Here is an 18,903-nt window from a genome sequence, read left to right as displayed (position 1 = left end):
CAGCATACTTTAAGTGTTACTTCCTGATTCAATACCGGTGACATTGTTAGAAATAATGAAAATAATTTGCGTTAATTCTGTGGCCCCATTAATTATAACGTTTTGTGTAAGCCTACATACCGTATTAAACCCATTTGTGGTCTACCGCTGAAGCAATCATGAAGTCTATATGGGCTTAAACTTTGGGTTGAAAAGTTTTAATAGTGCATATTTCGTGACTAGTGAAAAAATAAATAAAAATGAAGTGGTTTTTTTATGTGATTGTATTCATTTATATGTTCTATAGAGCAGGTATAATTTTTTTCACTTGTTAAATATTAAATTAATAATAGTTATGCGACTTATAATTCAAAAGAGGTTTTATTTTATTATATAATGCAGCTTTACTTTCCAGTTACTCAATATTGTACACCATAACAATATTTATTTCGTTCCGTAAAAAAACCAAATTACTTTTCGGCCATAATACAATGATAAATGTTAGTTGTAGTATGTTGTTATCTTAAATGTTTTTATTGCTGCTAACTTATTTTATATTTATTTCCCAACCCAAAAAAAAAACTTTAGTTTAGTAGGCGTTACGTCACAAATATGGCGTTAAGTTTAATGGCTGCATTTTGTGGTATATTAAGCAAAAACCGGATGTTGCTACCTGTTCCTTTTAAAAAGTTTTACAACAGTAACAAATCAGTTCCGGATAGCCAAAATGAAGGGTATACAATTTAGTATTCTTTGCCTCTCCAATGCTTGCTAGAAAGAAATAAAAGAAAAAACGGCGATTGAAAACTATAAATTACATACACTGATACTACATACATACTGATACATTTTAATAGGAGATTTTTTTCAAGATTATTCTATAATATTTTTATGTGAATTACTGCACTACTCATTCAGATAATATAAGTGCTTTTTGATTTGGTTGTCAGGCATAAGCAGTCATTGAAGACCATTTGTAGAACACAATAAGCTCTAAGTGGAATGCTGTACCATTTTAACATGGTGTTCAATCTATACGACTTTTTGCAAATGACAAGTTAGAAAATATATGCCGAGCCGAGATGGCTCAGTGGTTAGAACGCGTGCATCTTAACCGATGATCTCGGGTTCAAACCCAGGCAAGCACCACTGAATTTCACGTGCTTAATTTGTGTTTATAATTCATCTCGTGCTCAGCGGTGAAGGAAAACATTGTAAGCAAACCTGCATGTGTTTAATTTCAACGACATTTTGGCACATGTTGATTCCACCAACCCGCATTGGAGCAGTGTGGTGGAATCCAAACTTCTACTTAAAGGGAGAGGTGGCCTTGGCCCAGGAGTGGGAAATTTACACGCTGCTAATGTAAAATATATGCATAAAACTTATACCATAAGATGCACCGCGATTAAATAATATTACACACACATGTATAAATTATTAAGATGTTATCATGTGTTATAAAACCTTCTTCGAAGCGCGCTGTATTTTCTACTAAAATATAAATAAATAAATATTTGTTTTGGATTACAGTATAATTGTTCTAGGATTATTTGCACAATCAGCAAATGTGTATTTAGGTTATATCACTGTTTTATCTTATTTAAAATGCTAAATAGACATCCGCAAATATACTAATGAATGCTAATATGTATTGAGAATAAACATTTATTTTTCCAATTCTAGTTTACGGATCAAAATCAATACAAAAGGAAACGCGGGGCTTATCAATCGAAAATATAGATTATGGGCCAGATAAGGCTTATTATAATGCTGGTGTACGTAAATCTATTATTTGTAAAGGCACCAATAAGAATCAAAAGGTAAGCATAGATTAATTAAAAATAAGGTAAGGCTTAAAAAATAAGCTATTTGAACCAATTTGTTATCATTAATAAGTTTATATATGCACATATATACTTTGTACTAATATTAGAAATGCGAAAATAACCCTTTCTGTTTGTTACTCATTTACGGCCAAACCACCCAACCGCATTTGATGATATTTGGTATGAAGCAAGTTTAAACCTCAAGGAAGGACATTTTTATGGCTAACACCTGACGACCAATCAGAAGAACTAATACAAGAGAACAGTCATAAATATACAAGACATTCGGAATTTATTGTTTGATTGTATGAATTCATTATAGGTTTGATTTTATCTTAGCCAATTTAAAATTTATAGTTAAGATCCCCCCAAAAAAAAAACAGCCAAACATTTTTGCCCATTCAAAGATAAGTAGGCGTTTGGGCACTGGGAGATTTACGGTATGTTGATGTATTAAATGATAGATGATAACAATAAAATCTAACTAACTTGTATTATAAGGTGGGTGGACCAGGGAACAAACACTTTTTATTCGTTAATTAACTGGATAAATGAAGGAATCAAATTTTTAAGTAATACTTTGTTTTATTGTGTACCATATAAATCACTTTTTTTGAAGCTAGCTTTAATCACTTTTTATTAAAATTAAGTTTTATTAAGCTCTTCCAAATGGCCTTGCAAGGAACACGGCTCCAAACAGGGCCAGTATTATACATCAGTCGTTTGACTTAAAAATATAATTGTAACAATTGATATATCTGCTTTTACTAAAATTACACAATAAGCTCTTTCATTTAAGCAAAACATTAAATGCTCAATATGTTTTTATCGTCTTTAAAAAACTCAACGAATATTAGTTGAACACCATCCTATAACTAAGAATATATTCATGGGAATTATTTAAAAATAGTAGTAATGAGTATTATATTGACATCAAACAACTTGCTAACGCTTTTTATAATAAAATTCAAAACATTTTTTTTTACCTAAATTGACCTTCTTTTTGGTCCGTTCTTGGTAAGGCCAAAATGTTGCTAAGAAGGCCAAACTAACAATTATTATCAATTACTTTTTTTAAGAAGTGAGATTCTTCAAAATGGTATTTTACAATGGGCTTATTCATTTTTTGAGCTCTAGCTGGATTCATTAACTGGGATTTTCTTTTTGAAATAGATGGGTTTCGAGCCAAAAACATACTGGACCATTTGTGTCCGGTCAGTCTTGTGCATACATATTTAAAGTGTTCTTGATTTTAAACCTCTTACAAAATAAAAAGGTTTGTTTCCTGATAAAATTTAGGCGTAAGCGGTACACCCAATTTTGCAAAACGTTTGATTCGCCGTGATAAATCCTCTTCTAATTGTTTTGTCAAAATAATTTTGAAAGACTTAAAAAATTTAATAAACCTTACAAATAAAAATATTATAAATATAAACATTGTTTTAACTGTAACGGTACGTATTTATAAATAAAAAGTAACTATTCATATGTTATATGGTTTGTAGAAGTTCCTTGTAAGGCCCATGTACCCTAGCAAGGCCGACCGTCAAATTTTTTATTGGCCTTATAAGGAACCAACGACTTAAGAATACTACCAATATTTTAACTTATATCGAGGCAAAACTATTTTATTTTTCTGAAATACCATAAACATATCCTTATACGATAATTTACAGTAACAAATATGAGATAATAATAAGTTATTTAACTTAAAACCTTTGTTTTTCTGTGCGTGCGATTAACAATTGTAGCGTCGACGACAAAGTCTACGAAGCATGAGATCGCACAGCCACAATAGTAGCGCATGCGACTTGCCTCTGCATCTGTGGCCTTGATTTTGATGCATCTTAGTGTATAGCAGAAGGAATATGTCCTTACATGTCAATAACTACGAATTTTCAATAGTTGGCCTTCAAAGGAGCGTGGCCTTCCATGGTCCACCCACCTTATGTAGAATTACCTAATGATATATAATATTTAATTAATAAATTAAAACAACACGTAAAATTAATAACCTATCAAAATATACTATTGAATCTAATTAAATATATTTTTATGCCGGTTAAAAGTTTCCCGTGATTCGTTTCATGCACGGTAGAACGTGAAATATTAAAACGCCTGCTACAAATAAACAAAATTAATTTCCTATTAAAATGTTTTGCTATATTATTATAAGTGGCGCTAAGTGAGCGTAAACCGTTTTTTATTTAATTCGTATGTAGGTAGGCAGATGTGCCGCTTCATGGCAGTTGGTCATCACTACTAATAGACTCTTAGCAGATAGACATCTTGTCTCTTACATCGCCAATGCGCCACCAACTGTGGGAACTAAGACTAATCTGATTTCCCAAAATTAGTGGCAAATTTGCTGTGGTGTCCTTATGCCTATGGTTATTCTAGCTGACACACGCTTCAAACCGGAACACAACAGTACTAATTATTGCTGCTTGGTAGAATATATGATAGATGAATGGTACTTACCCGGGCGGGCTTGCACGAATTCCAATCAATAAGTAATTAATTAAGAAACGAACTACGGTTTGATTACTCTAAAAATAAGATCCGAACCACAATATTAAAAATAGTATGCGAAACCTCGTAACAGTTAGGTATATCTTAAAATGTCTTGACATCCAACCCAACAAGAGAAGCCAATTCAATTGTATATAATCAAAACTATAGGAATATTTAATTAACTGAGCGGCTTATTTTTATAACAAATAAGATTTATATCTTAATGATAAAATAATTTAGAGAACTTGTGAATATATGTAAGCGTCTTTATTTGTCTTAAATTGATTATTCTTTAAAAACGAAATTAGAGGAATTTATTGAAATAATTTGTATTTTTAATGTCAATGCGGGCTTTTATTTTTATATACCAACTCCAAAATCGTCCACGCTCAGTTTTTTGTTTAAATTAAACTAATCAATATATATTTCTAACTTTTAATTAAAACGTTTTAATAGTATTTGATCCGTTTTTTAAGTTTTGTGATAAATTTTAGCTAATATTACTTAGATAAATTAGTTATTATAAGAGATTATATAAATTAAAATCGATAAAAACATAGTACTATTTAAAAAAAAAACTGAGTTTCTAATTATAATGAGACTTCTAATTATAATTAACTTTTTGAAATTCAAATCATGTTATGAAAAAACTGTGACTTGAACAATTATTCAATGACAAAAGAAAAAACAATACTTGTTACTTCATACTAATATATTATTATAAAGGACTTTTTATGTGGTTTCACGCAACGACTACAAGTCTGTTTAATAAGGAAATTTCATATTATTTAAGTTCATAGATTAAGGTCACACATATGCTTTACAGTATATTCATATGTTGCATTTTTTAAACATAGCCTTATGTAACGATGTAATATTATTGGCAGCATAGACGCTTTTAACTGAACGCTGCGAAAATTATAACAGATATAAAAAAAAAATGTGTTACACATTAGTGAGTCTAAAAAGTCTATAGAAATGAGTCTTTATATATTTTATAGATAGCCTTTATTTAATAATTTTAATGTGTAAAAAATGGGTATTAGTAATGGTAAAAAATAAATAACATACTTACTAATTTTAAAATTAGCAATAAAATATTGACTTATAGATTTAGAGACAGAAGGTTTAGAAAATATATTACCATAAAAATATGTCTTCTATTAATTACGTGTACGATGAGTCGGTACACATTTATAAGTAAAAGATCAAAAATATTGTTAGTTTTATAGAAAAAACAAACATTAACGTGTGATCTCGCCAAGGTTAATTTTACACACAGTGGTAACGCATTCTGTGTATTACAATTTTTGTTAGAGCTAATTCGGGGCATGTTACTGTTGATTGCCATATTTAAAAATAATATGACGGTATTAAAATAGATCGAAGTCATTAGAGACATCAGAATAGATCATAATGTACTTTACTCACTCTAAATTTCTTTAATTATATCAGTATCTTAGCTAATCTATAATTATGTTTGTCATCTTACTTCACACCCCTAACTTCCTTTCTCTTTATTTTTCTTGCTGCGTTTCTAGCCGACTAAATACCTTTTACGCATATTTTGTATAATTTGCATATCTATGTGCATAGAAGACGCTGAGTTTAATTCAATACTAGGTTATTTACATCCTGTTTTTTGACTGTTCATCCTTTGATTTTTAAAAGTGCTTGTAAATGCCTACTCGAATAAAGTATATTTTGATTGATTGATTGATAAAAGGTTTTTTTGCTCGTTTTATTTATCATCACTTTTTCATATACAATTATATATGTATAACATTACATATGAACATATCCGGTAAGAAGAGATTGGTTTCTAATATATTTTTCAGGTAGAATGGATAAATCCTTCAGGAAACGTCGTGCAACGGGTAGTAACGAACAGGGTGTTTACTCAGGAACATTTTGTACCTGCATTCCGAACTCGTATACCAGCCATGGTTCTTGTCATCAGTCATACTAATTTAGAAGATACCGGAGTTTGGGAGTGTCGGTCTGGTGCTGTAAAGCGTAATGTTTCACTATGCATTATAGGTGAGTTAATATTAAACGAATCAACTAAGTATGTCTGTTGCTGTCATGAACACACAATGATGGCAAATAAAACTCACCTCGTCAATGAGTTTTAAATTAAACGGGTTATTATTCGCTCTCAATACCATAGTAATATTAACCATTGATTCAATGTCGACGTAAATAAATTATTATAATACTTATCACATAACTATTGCCAATTACAAATGGTAACTAAGAAATAAATGAGATGATTTATTTATAATTTATTCTAAACTCATGTAATATATAGATCCATCCGAATTTGTGGACACGCCGACAGAAGTAACAGTAGACCGTGGCCGATCTATAACGCTATCTTGTCAAGCTAAAGGTGAACCAGAACCCAGACTACTTTGGCATAGGAATGGGGAAATTATCACAGGTAAGGACAAATCGGACAATTCTCCGATACCAGTATTTTCCCCTCGCTATTTAAATAATTTGACATTCGTGCGCATTTCGTACGTGTGTACATTCAAGCGTTCATTCCTGCGCGTGCGCTTACGGCTTATTGCTTTATACAATGTTTTTTTTCCTTCACATTAAAGTCAATTATGTAATTACTTCTACTACCGACTAATGGTGATTCGTTGTGTAACTTTGTTTTAGAGGACGTGAATCCTTCGAAATATCAAGTCATGACTAAGTACAATAGCCAAGGGTTCGAAGGTCTCTTGACAATTACATCTTTGGAACCACAAGACAGCGGAGTTTACAATTGCGATGCGATACAAGAAAGTCCTAATTTAGATGATTGTACTGCAAGTACAAGCTTGAATATAACTCTACTTGTTAATTGTAGGTATTTGAAAAATATTTCTTTATAAATGTATATACAAAAGGGTTTATATATATAGTTAGTCTATACAAGAAACAACTTGTGCAGTAGTTAAAGTAAATAAAGCTAATTTAGAGTAAAGTCTAGTCATCCTAGTTAGATTATAAGAATAACCAATGCTAAGGCTAAAGATGACCAGCCATCCTCCCCAAGGGCGTTTAATGAGTTTATAGTAAAAGTAGAATGATGTAACGTATCCTGACAAACCAAATAACGATGGAAAGTTAATTACTAAAAATAAAAATTTTGTCATTTTTGTTCGCTTAGCGCACGACCTGTATATAATTTCGCTGTACTGAAGACATATTATTTTAGTAATATGTAGTTTGAATTATATGTTAAATACGAATTTTATATATATTATTTGCTACCGATGCTGTTAAGAAATGAACTTTGGAATCTGCGTTACGCGACATACGTTTTAGTAAAAGATAGACCGGTGAATTTGATAAAATTAAGAGTAAATTTAATTTTAATTTGTTACCAATTTCCCATCTATGTATCAAATGGGAACAAACCACAAAAAGAACGTTCAAAGCTTAAGGAAGAAAGTATTATAAATGTATAAAATGCAAATGTAAAAGGCCATAAATAAAATTATGACGATAAAGTTGCTAACTATAGGTTACTGGCGTCAATTTATGTCATAATGAGCTTCATATCTTTAGAACTCTTAATAAGAACCCAACTGTCAAAGAAATTAAAGATTTAGTTATCATTGGTGTAAGAAGATGGCGCTGCTGTAAAGTCTCAAAATACAGACTTGAGTAATATTAATTTTAACGAGCACGTATAGATGGCGTTATACGCTATTATTTTTGTATACCATAGACGAGTTTTAATACATATTTTCATTTACTAAATTTCTTAATCTAGCAGGAATAACTATATTAATGTTTCTTTCTTTTTTATACAATAGAAAGGCGGATTAGTAAATGAGCCATCTGTGGTTATTACGGTTAGAGCATAGCAACTGTTGCTAACAAATATTTGTTTCGGTTGATAAATGTTGCATTCGATAAATTAGTATTATCGAGTATTATGCTACTGCATAGGTCCATAATACTGATTTGATTTGATATCAATCCGCACCGCCCCAATGATGATAAGTGTTCACATCCCATCACTGCCCATAGACATTGGCATCGTAAGAAATATTAACCATTCCTTACATCGCCAATGCGACACCAACCTTAAAAACTAAGATGTTATGTTCCTTTTACCTTGTTACACTGGCCCATTCTCCCTTTCAACCGGATCACAACAATATTAAGTATTGCTGTTTGACGGTAGAATATTTGAGTTAGTGGTACCTATCTAGATGGCTTTCAATGTTGTTTACACCTTTAATGACGTAACCTATCACTTTGAATAGTACCCACATCAGTTATTAATTTTACCTGTTTAGTGATAAGTTGATGATGTAACTATTTCAATGTATAAATAAATAAAATAAATGCATTTCACAAAGGCCAACAATCAAGTAAACTTTGTATCGACAATATAACAGATTTATGTCGACTTTATTTGAGCTAATATCTGTTTGTCTTGTACTCAATATATTATTGTGACTGTTTTCTACTTATTGCACGTATTTATTCGAGTTTACGGTATTTCCAGTAACGTATTTGTTATTATGTTTATTAGATGCTCCTATGTTTGAAGATGGAAACGATACAGCTCTGGTTCCGGGGAAGGAAAATGAAAGGTACAGTAAGTCACAAATAAGTTCTAGTTATTTGACTGCAAGCATTAAATACATTTATTAACTCCCAACTCGTTAATTTCAGCGTGGATTTAGTTTGCGCCTCAAATGCACATCCCACACCAATCTATAGATGGTTTAAGGAAGACGGTGATATTTTATCCGAATTTTCTAAAGATGAAATAAAACTAATAGACGACGGAGAGAAAGCTGTTCTCACTTTAGTAGCTAATGAGTCAACGTTCGGTCAACGATACCGATGTAGATCTAGCAACCTGTACGGAGAGGTTGATAAAATTTTCGCCGTCTTAAAATTAGAGAAACCAAGGAAACCGACTGAGGTATTTTGTAGTTTTAAATACATGTTTTAATTCAATCTTTACATCAGGAATGTATAACTAATGCCGCATAATAAATAAAGCTTCACTTCAATGAAGAAAAGTGCATATATATAGTATACTTTAAACTAAATAAATACAGATTATTTTGGCAGGCACTACTGTGTATAATATAATAATTGTAAATAATGTGACTAACGTCGATGGAGACAGCGCGTCTGTGGAGAAATATAAATATTAATGAACAATATACATATTTTATGTATGTATTAATTTAAATTAAAAAAAAAAAAACATTTCGTTGGCTTAAAAGATCGTAGAATCACCGAGCGAAATTAAAAACTTCGCGAGTTTCCGATTTCCGGAGGCAATGTTTTCATTTCAATAATTTGATAAATTCTTCAGATACTTTAACTTTTCCATTTAACAAATTTCAATCTCGTGTTAAAAACATTATGAGATAAACGAGACTTATTTCAAAATAATAAAGAGATTATGCCATAGCGTATAGTTTGTATATTTATTAATTAAGTATTACTTGTGGTATGTTTTATTGTTTTTTTTTTCGTAGATAAGTGTTGAAAATGTTACACACGACGCAATTCACTTTCAAGTCAAATGGCATGGCGAAATACTTTTTCCAGTCGACGGTTGGTTACCATACAATTCAAATAAAATGTTAATATACTCGTAGATTAATTGAATGTACCTCGGATCTTATTGACAGTGTTTCTGGTTTTTCAGAAGTACTTATTCAATACATGGAATTCAAAAGTTTATTAAAAAAGAGAGTAGGTACGCCTAGAGATGTTGACTGGAAGAAAGCAGAAGAGGCCTTGTTGAAAATTGATGGTTATGATATTGTAGATGGTAAAAGTTCAGGTAAAATGAATACCTTTGTAATATATTACACGTCACTTGAAACTGAAAGTTGACCATTTTTTTTTCTTTTTTATTTCACATTCCAAGTGTTAAATAATAATAATAAATGTAATGCATGCAAGACTGATCGACGAAAATACCAGAAAACGTTATGATCAAATATCATTCAATTTAATTTTGAATAAGATTAAATTTTAATCAAGTAACATTAACCAACGACAAGATATCATACTTCGTTAAAAGCATATTCGTAATTTTTTTAGTAAATACGTAAATATTATTACAGGAACGTAAATATTATTACACGTAATATATTTTTACAGGTTTTACACTAACGTTGCCCGAATTAAATGAAAAAACTGAATATTGGGTTCGTGTTCGTGCCTCAAATGAAGCTGGTGATTCTCTCTGGTCAGAACCAATCCTCGCGTCAACAGTTGAACAGCCTGAAATCGAATTAGTCGAAGAAGTTGATGATGAACCCGAACCGGTTAAAGCAGCCCAGATATCTGACGGAACATTCTATGGAATATTTTTCGTTGGTGGTATTTTGGTCGTAGGTATAGGATGTATGTTTGCTATGCGTATGGTTTGAGTCTTGTTTTCATTTCATTGTAGCGTTAATAAACACTTGAATTATTTATATATATTATATTAGAAATGATTTTAAACTTGACATTTTTTTTATCATTAAATTACATTTCATGCAATGGTCAAAAATATTAATTTATTTAATGAAAAGTTAATTTTATACTTAAAATATTCCATTTAAACATAAATCGATTCATTTTTTATATAAATTATATTATATACCGTCGTGATTAGATAATTTCAGCAATTTTAGTGCGTGTAATAAGAGAATGGCGATAAAAAAATATTTATTTCAATAAATACATAAACCACGTCATATTTTTTTTCTGTTTCTTTCCATCCAATCCATTAATGATTATATGGCAATTCAAAACATGGCATGGCAAATACTTACGTCTATTTTACTAAACAAGTAGAAGATAAATCAATTATTATGGATCTCAGTTTGAAAACTGTGTCATTTTTCATCAAATTAAGATAAATAAAGAACGTTATGTTTGAAGGTGTGAGATCGTTGTTGCGATAGCCTTCATGGCTTCTCTCTCTATCAGTGCAGCATGTCTTGCATCAGCTCTAAGAAAAGGAGGAGAAGCTGTGACTACGGAAAGAGCCTTTGAACATTCCCATTTCTGTTAAACTACTGCCATAAACATGCCAAAGTAGTAATTTTTTTTTTTTATTAATCTTTAACCATCAGAAGCGAAAAACGATGTTTAGAGATAAACACGTATATAAATTCTCATGGTGTTAAAACATCTTCACCACTGATTACACATTATCTACAGTTATTAAATGTATGTCGTACGTATTTCATTAGATTTTTTTTAATACGGCCACATAAAAAAAGCCGCTCCAACCGGCCCATGTCTTTTTCTGCTCTCTAAAATTTATTATTTCTTACATCGTAACAATTTATTAAATTGCAATCCAGAATCCTCTTTAATTTTCTCTTCAAAATGAGACCATAACCGATTCTTTATGTGCAGCTATCGTCCCCTAACCACTGGGCAAACAATCGGCTTACGCTATTTATATATAATCTTATAAATATAGTTTTAAGTAGTGAAAAGCGTGGAAAAGAAAAATGGTAAAATTATAATAAATAACTGTAACATAACAATACTAAGTACTACTGCTTGGCGGTAGCATACACGATGAGTGGTTGGTGATTATTTTTACTTTTGAGTTGAGTTATTTTTACTTTTTACTGAAAATTATTACTTTATTTTTTTATTTCGTTATTTTCGAATTTAGTATTATTTACTTATAATAAATGTTCATAATTATACAGACAAAGGTATAGGTGAGAGAGGAATAAAAAATAAAATATTTTATAAACCACCTTTAATATCAGCAGAATCAGTGTATGTAATGTAATTAACAATTTGTTTACATTAAGAGCGAGATAACCATTGACATATATACATTGACATAAAACATTACGGTAATTGAAACTGCTCAAAGGAAGTACGATGTGGGAACATGTGTTCACTGCCCCTATGGGACTTGGCAGGGACCTACGCGCTTTTTAAGCTTAACAACAGAAATTCGTTTATTAAATTCCTACATACATATATCATTCATAAAAACGATAATATATAATACCTAGAATGTAGAAAGTAAAACGCAAAATAGAAGAAATTCAGTCTTCCTGTATACACTATCTATAATTGAGTTACACCTTGTAATATAACACTTTATAAAATTGACGGTAATTTTAATTGGTATCGAATTAAAAATCAATTATGAATAAGACAAGTCATCCCGTACAATACGATTACCACTCAATAAATATTTGACCGTTTTTACTTTGTGAAAATTACAAGTTTCAATACGCAATCGTTTAGAATCCAATATAAATATTAGGTACGAATGGTATCAAAAGCGGCAAAGCGTACTCTGGTTTGAAGTAATTAATATTGTCATCGTCTAAATTTAGTTAGAGTTTTTAATTTTTAACATCAAATAATAACACCCTAATATTAAAAAAGATAAATATAATCAGTGCAATCCTAAAACATATGACGAAAATTGTGTTTATGGTGATTGATGTGAACTAGCTGTTCCGCGTGGTTTTACCCGCGTTACTACTTCGCCGTCGTAGGTGTATCTTTCAGGAAAATGCCCTACTAAAATGCATCGATACATTCTGAAATAATCGCATTCAGATAAACAAATATACAAACTATTTAGTTTTATATGAAGATAAGTGATGTCTGAAAGATAAGTAGCAATAAGAGATTTGAAACAAATATATTTATATACTTACAAAATAAATAGTGTAAAACTGGAGCTAAGTATTAAGATTTCAGATAGTCGTCTGTTTTAAATGCTCGATTCTTATTGGTTGGTTAAATATAGAAGTTGACTGTGATTTGTTCTCTATAAAATTTTCGTGTTTGTCAATAAATAAAATCAAACGCCATAAGCACAATTTTATACGAGTTGCACATATTCATTAAAAATACTATACAATTAAACATTATAAGCGAACAACATTTACTTTTATATTTACATTGCGACCACAAATCAAGCAGAGATTACATTCTGCTTCATAACCTGCTACTACTACACTTTGATACTTATATCTTAAGAGTAATGATAATCTGAGTACTGCGAAACGTGTTAGGTGAAGAAAAATAAATTTAATACATAAGAGACATTCGTATGAGATCTATTTACTATTTTAAATATTTCCATTTATAAAGTTTACGTTAGCGAGAATATTGCAATATTGCAATACATGTTTTATAATAATTCTCAAAAACAAAACAATGAATATTACAGCGCATAATATTACAATAATGAAAGAAGCTTATTGTCTATTTTTTTTATAAAATGATAATGACATAAGGGAAACAACAAACACATTTTATCAATCTTATATAACTCTATCGGAAGCGAAAATCACGACGTGGACGAAATGTACTTTTTAATTTTTTTTTTTTAAATCAAATATTTGAAGACCATATGTATAATGTGATTTATTAAAAATATTCCCAATAGTTTTTTATTTATAAAAAAAAATTTAAGACAGTACGCACTCGTGCAAATGAACTTTCATTTTGTTTGAGGCATACACAACAAAATTCATATGAATTGCAATACATTTTACAGCTTTTATATTATGAATTCTTCGACTTTCATTGTATGCGTTTATTGTAAGCGAAGTTATTGTTATTATATCTGAAGCAAAATTTTCTTCCTCTCAGTTACGTATAATCGCGTTTTATATTTTTGTTATAATAATCATAAAATCTTAAATTATAACGTAGATACATCAATAGAGTGAACACTTTTATGAATTTAAACACACAATATCGACTTAAATAATTACATTTTCTATCTACGGTTGCTTGGAATGTTTTTCAATTATTCAAATGTGTTAACAGCTAAGAATAGTGTCTTAGTAATAATTATATAAAGTCTTTTGTATATTTTTTAGGATTCTTTTTAATGAGGCGCGAATATTGGTTACCATTTTAATTCCAATGTGTCAAATATTTTTGCGATGTCGTAAAAATCATATAACTTAAAAATTAAGTTCAACAAAATAGATAAAAATAATAATTATCATTTCTAGAAAGGAATTATTGACGGTTAACATCGAATAGCCGATCGAGCCTTAAGAAAATCCAACGATAAATACATTATATTACATAATCATCAAACGGAATTATTTACAGTAACACTACAACATCGCAATTCATATCGCTCTAAGAAATAAGCTCGATCCTTCTTAGTAAAAATTAATAACAACGCGCGAACACCGAGGCGCCGAATAAAAGGACGACGGATACGACCAGTTTGACGGCGAAGCTCGTTGAGGGTGGTGGTAACACTTCCACCCACTCCGACGTTCCGGCTGCGTTACGCGAGCTCACGCGCACGTGGTAAGTCGTCTTGTTGGCCAGCGGACCCACAGTGAATAATGTATCTGAAGATAAGTGTTAACAATTGAATACATTTCACAAATGATTTTTCTCTATAATGGCGATCGAGTAATTTAAATCCTACTTCATTCGTATTTAGCTTCGAAGTTCCTAGTTATAATTAGTAGATATTTTAGTTAGGTAAATAAAAAATACATTATTGTGTTAAGAGCATCCGACATTAATACTTCGGGCCTCAACGACCTTGACCAACAAAAGTATTCCCAAGGGTTATTATGAGGTAGGTCTTAAAAGATATAAGACGATACTAAGTAACTATTTATTTATTACTACCTTAGTAATAAATAAATAGTTATAAACATGTTAAAAGATAATTCTATAAATATTCATATAATTTGCTAAAATGACATAAAAGTATGTAATTACCGTTAGACCATACAATATCAACTTTGAATTCTGTTGCTGCGTCCCAATCCGCGGGATAATTTTCTTGGAATGGAACGAGCTGGAATGAATAACCTGTAAAAATAAAATATCAATCTTTACTATCATTCAGTTACAAGTAAATATTAAAAATTAAGAAAAATGAGTGAAATTAATGATGAGTTATTGCGAATATATCAATATTATTTACATAAGTACACAAACATAAAAAAATTACAAAAACAACAAACAGAGTTAGCCTAAATATTACGACAAATCGCGAGATTATATGAATTTAATATTAAATGTGTTTAAGTATTATAAGAGATTACCTGTCGCTGCTAGGACAATGTAATATAATTATCTCGTCTTTTCTCTAATAGTAGAATCTTTGAAGATGTAAAATTAAACACTACGACGTATTATACGATAAAAAAATAAATGACATAAAAATATTGTTGTAGATCCTTCCAATTCTTCAATATATATTTAAAATTATAGGTCCTTAATTCAGACGAGCACGCGAAATAAATTAGTAGACGCTTGTGCTTTCCATTAATCCTATACTCAGTGAAATCTACAAGTGCTGAAATAATTTCTAACACTTTAATTTGCTTAATCGTACTGGAGCTGAGTGTTGGATTACACTCAGTATTCTCTTTAACAGAAAAGGCCTTTGAGCGGCGATGGAACAAATATGGACGATATTTAATCAGGGCTTAGTTTAGGGCTATTTGTATGAACATATTATAACATCTGAATTTATTTTTTGTAATCATTACAGAAGGCTTAGTTCACAGTAGAGATTTCATTGATATATTTTGAGTATATATATAAAAAAAACGGCCAGTAAATGTCCCACTTCTGGACATAGCTTTTCCCTAATTAAAAATAAAAATGTATCTTCCTTGAAGATAATTCCAAAACATTCATACATATGGTACATTCCGAATAATGAATGATGAATTTATTGCGCATTATGCGCGTGTATTATAAATAAAAATAAATACTCACTAGTGGTTGTTGGTATTAGAACCTACGAACTCTAGCTGAGATATATATAATTAATCTATTGGGCCTTTGTATTGGTAAAAAATTGTTGGCAATTTGTTGCTAACTAACCCTAAAATCTAGGAAAATTATAAATTACGTTTGATTCGACTTTTTTATATTTCGGTTCATTTAGATATTTACCGATAACCGTAAGATTTTTGGGGTCAGGAGACTTGTCTTCTTCTTCAACCGCCAAATTGCACGTTGAGCAAGTGACGTTGAAAATCATCTCAGATGCCGTAGCGTACATGAAGTTCACCTGAAAACCATACCAACATGTGACGGTGGGATACGCATCTGGGGATGAAATATATTTTTTAAATATGATTTGTTTGGGATGATATTAGAAAAATTTTGAGATATGTGTATAGTCTGAACATCACACAAAAAATCAATATGGTTGTAGTTTATAGTCTTGGTCAAAATCCAAATTCGAAAAGGTTCTATATACGATACGAAAGAATATTGGAAAAACCCTCCTAATTTACGATAGTATAGTCGAAAGTAGAATCTTATTTACGTAAAAAAAAAGGTTTTTAAAAAACTTCTATGACGCCATCCGTTAACGAAATATGACAGCAATGATTAAACAATGACTAATCTATTAATATAAATGATAATTGTTATCAAAAAAAATACTAGTTACAATACTTATCAATTTTGATAAAACTGTTTGTATTAAAAATCTGGTAAAAGACCATCTTGGAAGGTAAATCTAAGTTGGATAATGAAACCACTGATGAAAAGTACTCGAAAATGAAATGAGGGTCTCATAACAAAATTACATTTGACGAAATGGAAGACATCAGCCATTATTTAAACAAAAGATTTAAGTATTTTATCAGTAAACATAAAATGTTCTCAAACTTACGGAGTCTGGTGGGTTTGGCTTATTTCCCAATTGGACGTCAAAGACAATAGAGACATGACCCATGTCATTGGAAACAGAACATTTATATTCGCCCAGGTAGCTCTCATTATATACTCTCAGCTGTAAGACCGAAGTGGTACCATCGGCAGAGTTCAAGACCTGAAAAATTATTTTGCATGAAATATTAATAATTAATTTTAAATATAGTATTCGTTGGTTTTTTATAAAACATATATACATATAATCATTTATAAAAATAAGAACAGATTTATTTAGAACACATAATTTTTTTTTAAATAATACTAAAATTATACAATAATAAATTAAACAACTAATACAAAAATATATTGATTTAGTCTGTATAATCTACTGCACTATATGCTATTGTTCTGTGATCCAAATAGGTTTACCGTTTCATTCAGCTTTCAAGTTGAGTATGGAAACCCAAAACGGATTTTCCCTTCCCATTTATCCTATGAGGCTGTGTCCGACCGTGAAGAGGTAATATTATTATGACGTTATAAATAACGTATAAAATAACGATTCAAAAGTAAGCGACTACTTGAATAAACTAAGCTTTGAGTCTATACGATGTGTCTTTGTTAGTGAGACTAGTTTTTTACGCTCACTGGATCCATTTTATTTTTTGGTTAAACTTATAGAAATCATAAGTTAAAAAATTAAAGAGATATTTTATTATCTAACTAAACACTTACCGTTTCTTCATCTTCAATAGCATCTCCATCGAAACCGTTTTGTCGCCTGTTCCAACGGAAAGTAGGGGGAGGGCTCGCAATAGCACTACACGTAATGTTTTTGCTAGTAAACAAAAAAGTAACAACGTTTCACGACTCCTTTAAATTTGTAAATAATGCAAAAGTATTTGAATTAAGAATACGAAAATTATATTTGTAAATTAAAATGCACACAGATCACATAGATAATATAAATAATGCTTAATTTTACACCAATTAATATTTATTTACAGGGCATATGATGGGCATATGATGGGCATATCGTGTGTTTTACGAGTAGTATGAGATTCTTACGTTTTGTTGACAATAGCGTAGACTTCTTCACTGCTATACTTGGTGTAATAGACCTCATTAGTATCGTGGTTGACGATGACAGGTTTATCTAAAATTTAACGTTTAAGCCAGTGGTCAAATTAAGCATAGTTTTATGGAAATTAATAATCATACACATTACCGTCTTAACCATAGAGCACACGGGGCTCGTGCCCAGGGCCCCCATCCTGAGAGGGCCCCGAAGAACCAACAATTTGTTTCACACGTTTATGCTCACGTTGACTGCTATACATTATATTTTCGAAATTGTCATATTTGTAAGAAATAACTAACATATTTATCAAAAGGCTAGTGACGATAGTCGATATTAAAAGTAGAAACCTATAGACCTGCCCTTCATAATAGAAATAGCTATACTATAGCCTTAAGATTGTACAACCAATCAGATTCCTACGAATTTACTAAAATGACCGCACCGTTTATTTGAAACTATACTTAAGGCTTGAAATATCCACGAAAAGGGCCCCAAATTCATGGATGCCCAAGGGCCCCGGCATAGCTTGAGACGGCTCTAATCATACACTTGTTGAACGTATCGCTTAAATATGTTTGTTTGCCTTCCGATCACACTCCAATCGCTGGTTGATTTTTAGATAATGCCAAATATTAACACTAATTTTCTTATCTAATATTTTATTATTTTTATGTTGAAATATTAAGCGGATTAAAATTTCTCTAAGTTTTTGTCCAACCACAGCTCGTGATAAATTATTTTTAAGCTCTAAAGCTCTTAAATACCATCTGTGTGCAGTTGAAATTGTTGGAACTAAGATAACTTTTTATAGAGCAATCAGAAAACGTAAAAAGATTAACGTACATGATTTTTTTTATTAAATAA

General features: G+C 30.6%; 2 protein-coding genes across 2 annotated transcripts in view; one reads left to right on the top strand and one right to left on the bottom strand.

Moving 5' to 3' along the window:
* On the top strand, nt 1–10,802 carry LOC113392026 (hemicentin-2-like). The gene is made up of 10 exons (XM_026628231.2): nt 1–291; nt 1,666–1,802; nt 6,161–6,362; nt 6,634–6,765; nt 6,993–7,181; nt 8,869–8,929; nt 9,012–9,267; nt 9,836–9,914; nt 10,009–10,146; nt 10,470–10,802. The coding sequence occupies exons 1-10, from the start codon at nt 240–242 to the stop codon at nt 10,739–10,741; spliced, it is 1,518 nt and encodes a 505-aa protein (XP_026484016.2). The 5' UTR covers nt 1–239; the 3' UTR covers nt 10,742–10,802.
* Nucleotides 10,803–14,061: 3,259 nt separating this feature from the next.
* Nucleotides 14,062–18,903, bottom strand: part of LOC113392034 (neural cell adhesion molecule 2-like) — a 108,317-nt gene continuing 103,475 nt past the window's right edge. Inside the window, exons 6-11 of the mRNA XM_026628244.2 lie at nt 18,027–18,114; nt 17,694–17,796; nt 16,978–17,136; nt 16,248–16,365; nt 15,057–15,149; nt 14,062–14,674 (exon numbers count right to left, since the gene is read on the bottom strand). Of these exons, the coding sequence (XP_026484029.2) occupies nt 14,487–14,674; nt 15,057–15,149; nt 16,248–16,365; nt 16,978–17,136; nt 17,694–17,796; nt 18,027–18,114 (749 nt within the window). The 3' untranslated portion in view covers nt 14,062–14,486. The remainder of the gene's footprint in view (nt 14,675–15,056; nt 15,150–16,247; nt 16,366–16,977; nt 17,137–17,693; nt 17,797–18,026; nt 18,115–18,903) is intronic.

This window comes from Vanessa tameamea, chromosome 10, assembly GCF_037043105.1.
Source record: "Vanessa tameamea isolate UH-Manoa-2023 chromosome 10, ilVanTame1 primary haplotype, whole genome shotgun sequence".
In the NCBI taxonomy this organism is placed as follows: domain Eukaryota; kingdom Metazoa; phylum Arthropoda; class Insecta; order Lepidoptera; family Nymphalidae; genus Vanessa; species Vanessa tameamea.
This window is presented reverse-complemented; position numbering and strand designations above follow the sequence as displayed.

What these genes read in the sequence shown, in the direction of transcription:
- LOC113392026 (XM_026628231.2), top strand. Translation starts at nt 240, where the DNA reads ATGAAGTGGTTTTTTTATGTGATTGTATTCATTTATATGTTCTATAGA. An exon ending in GAATGGGGAAATTATCACAG is followed by an intron (nt 6,766 to 6,992) that starts GTAAGGACAAAT and finishes ACTTTGTTTTAG; the next exon opens with AGGACGTGAATCCTTCGAAA. An exon ending in TATAACTCTACTTGTTAATT is followed by an intron (nt 7,182 to 8,868) that starts GTAGGTATTTGA and finishes TATGTTTATTAG; the next exon opens with ATGCTCCTATGTTTGAAGAT.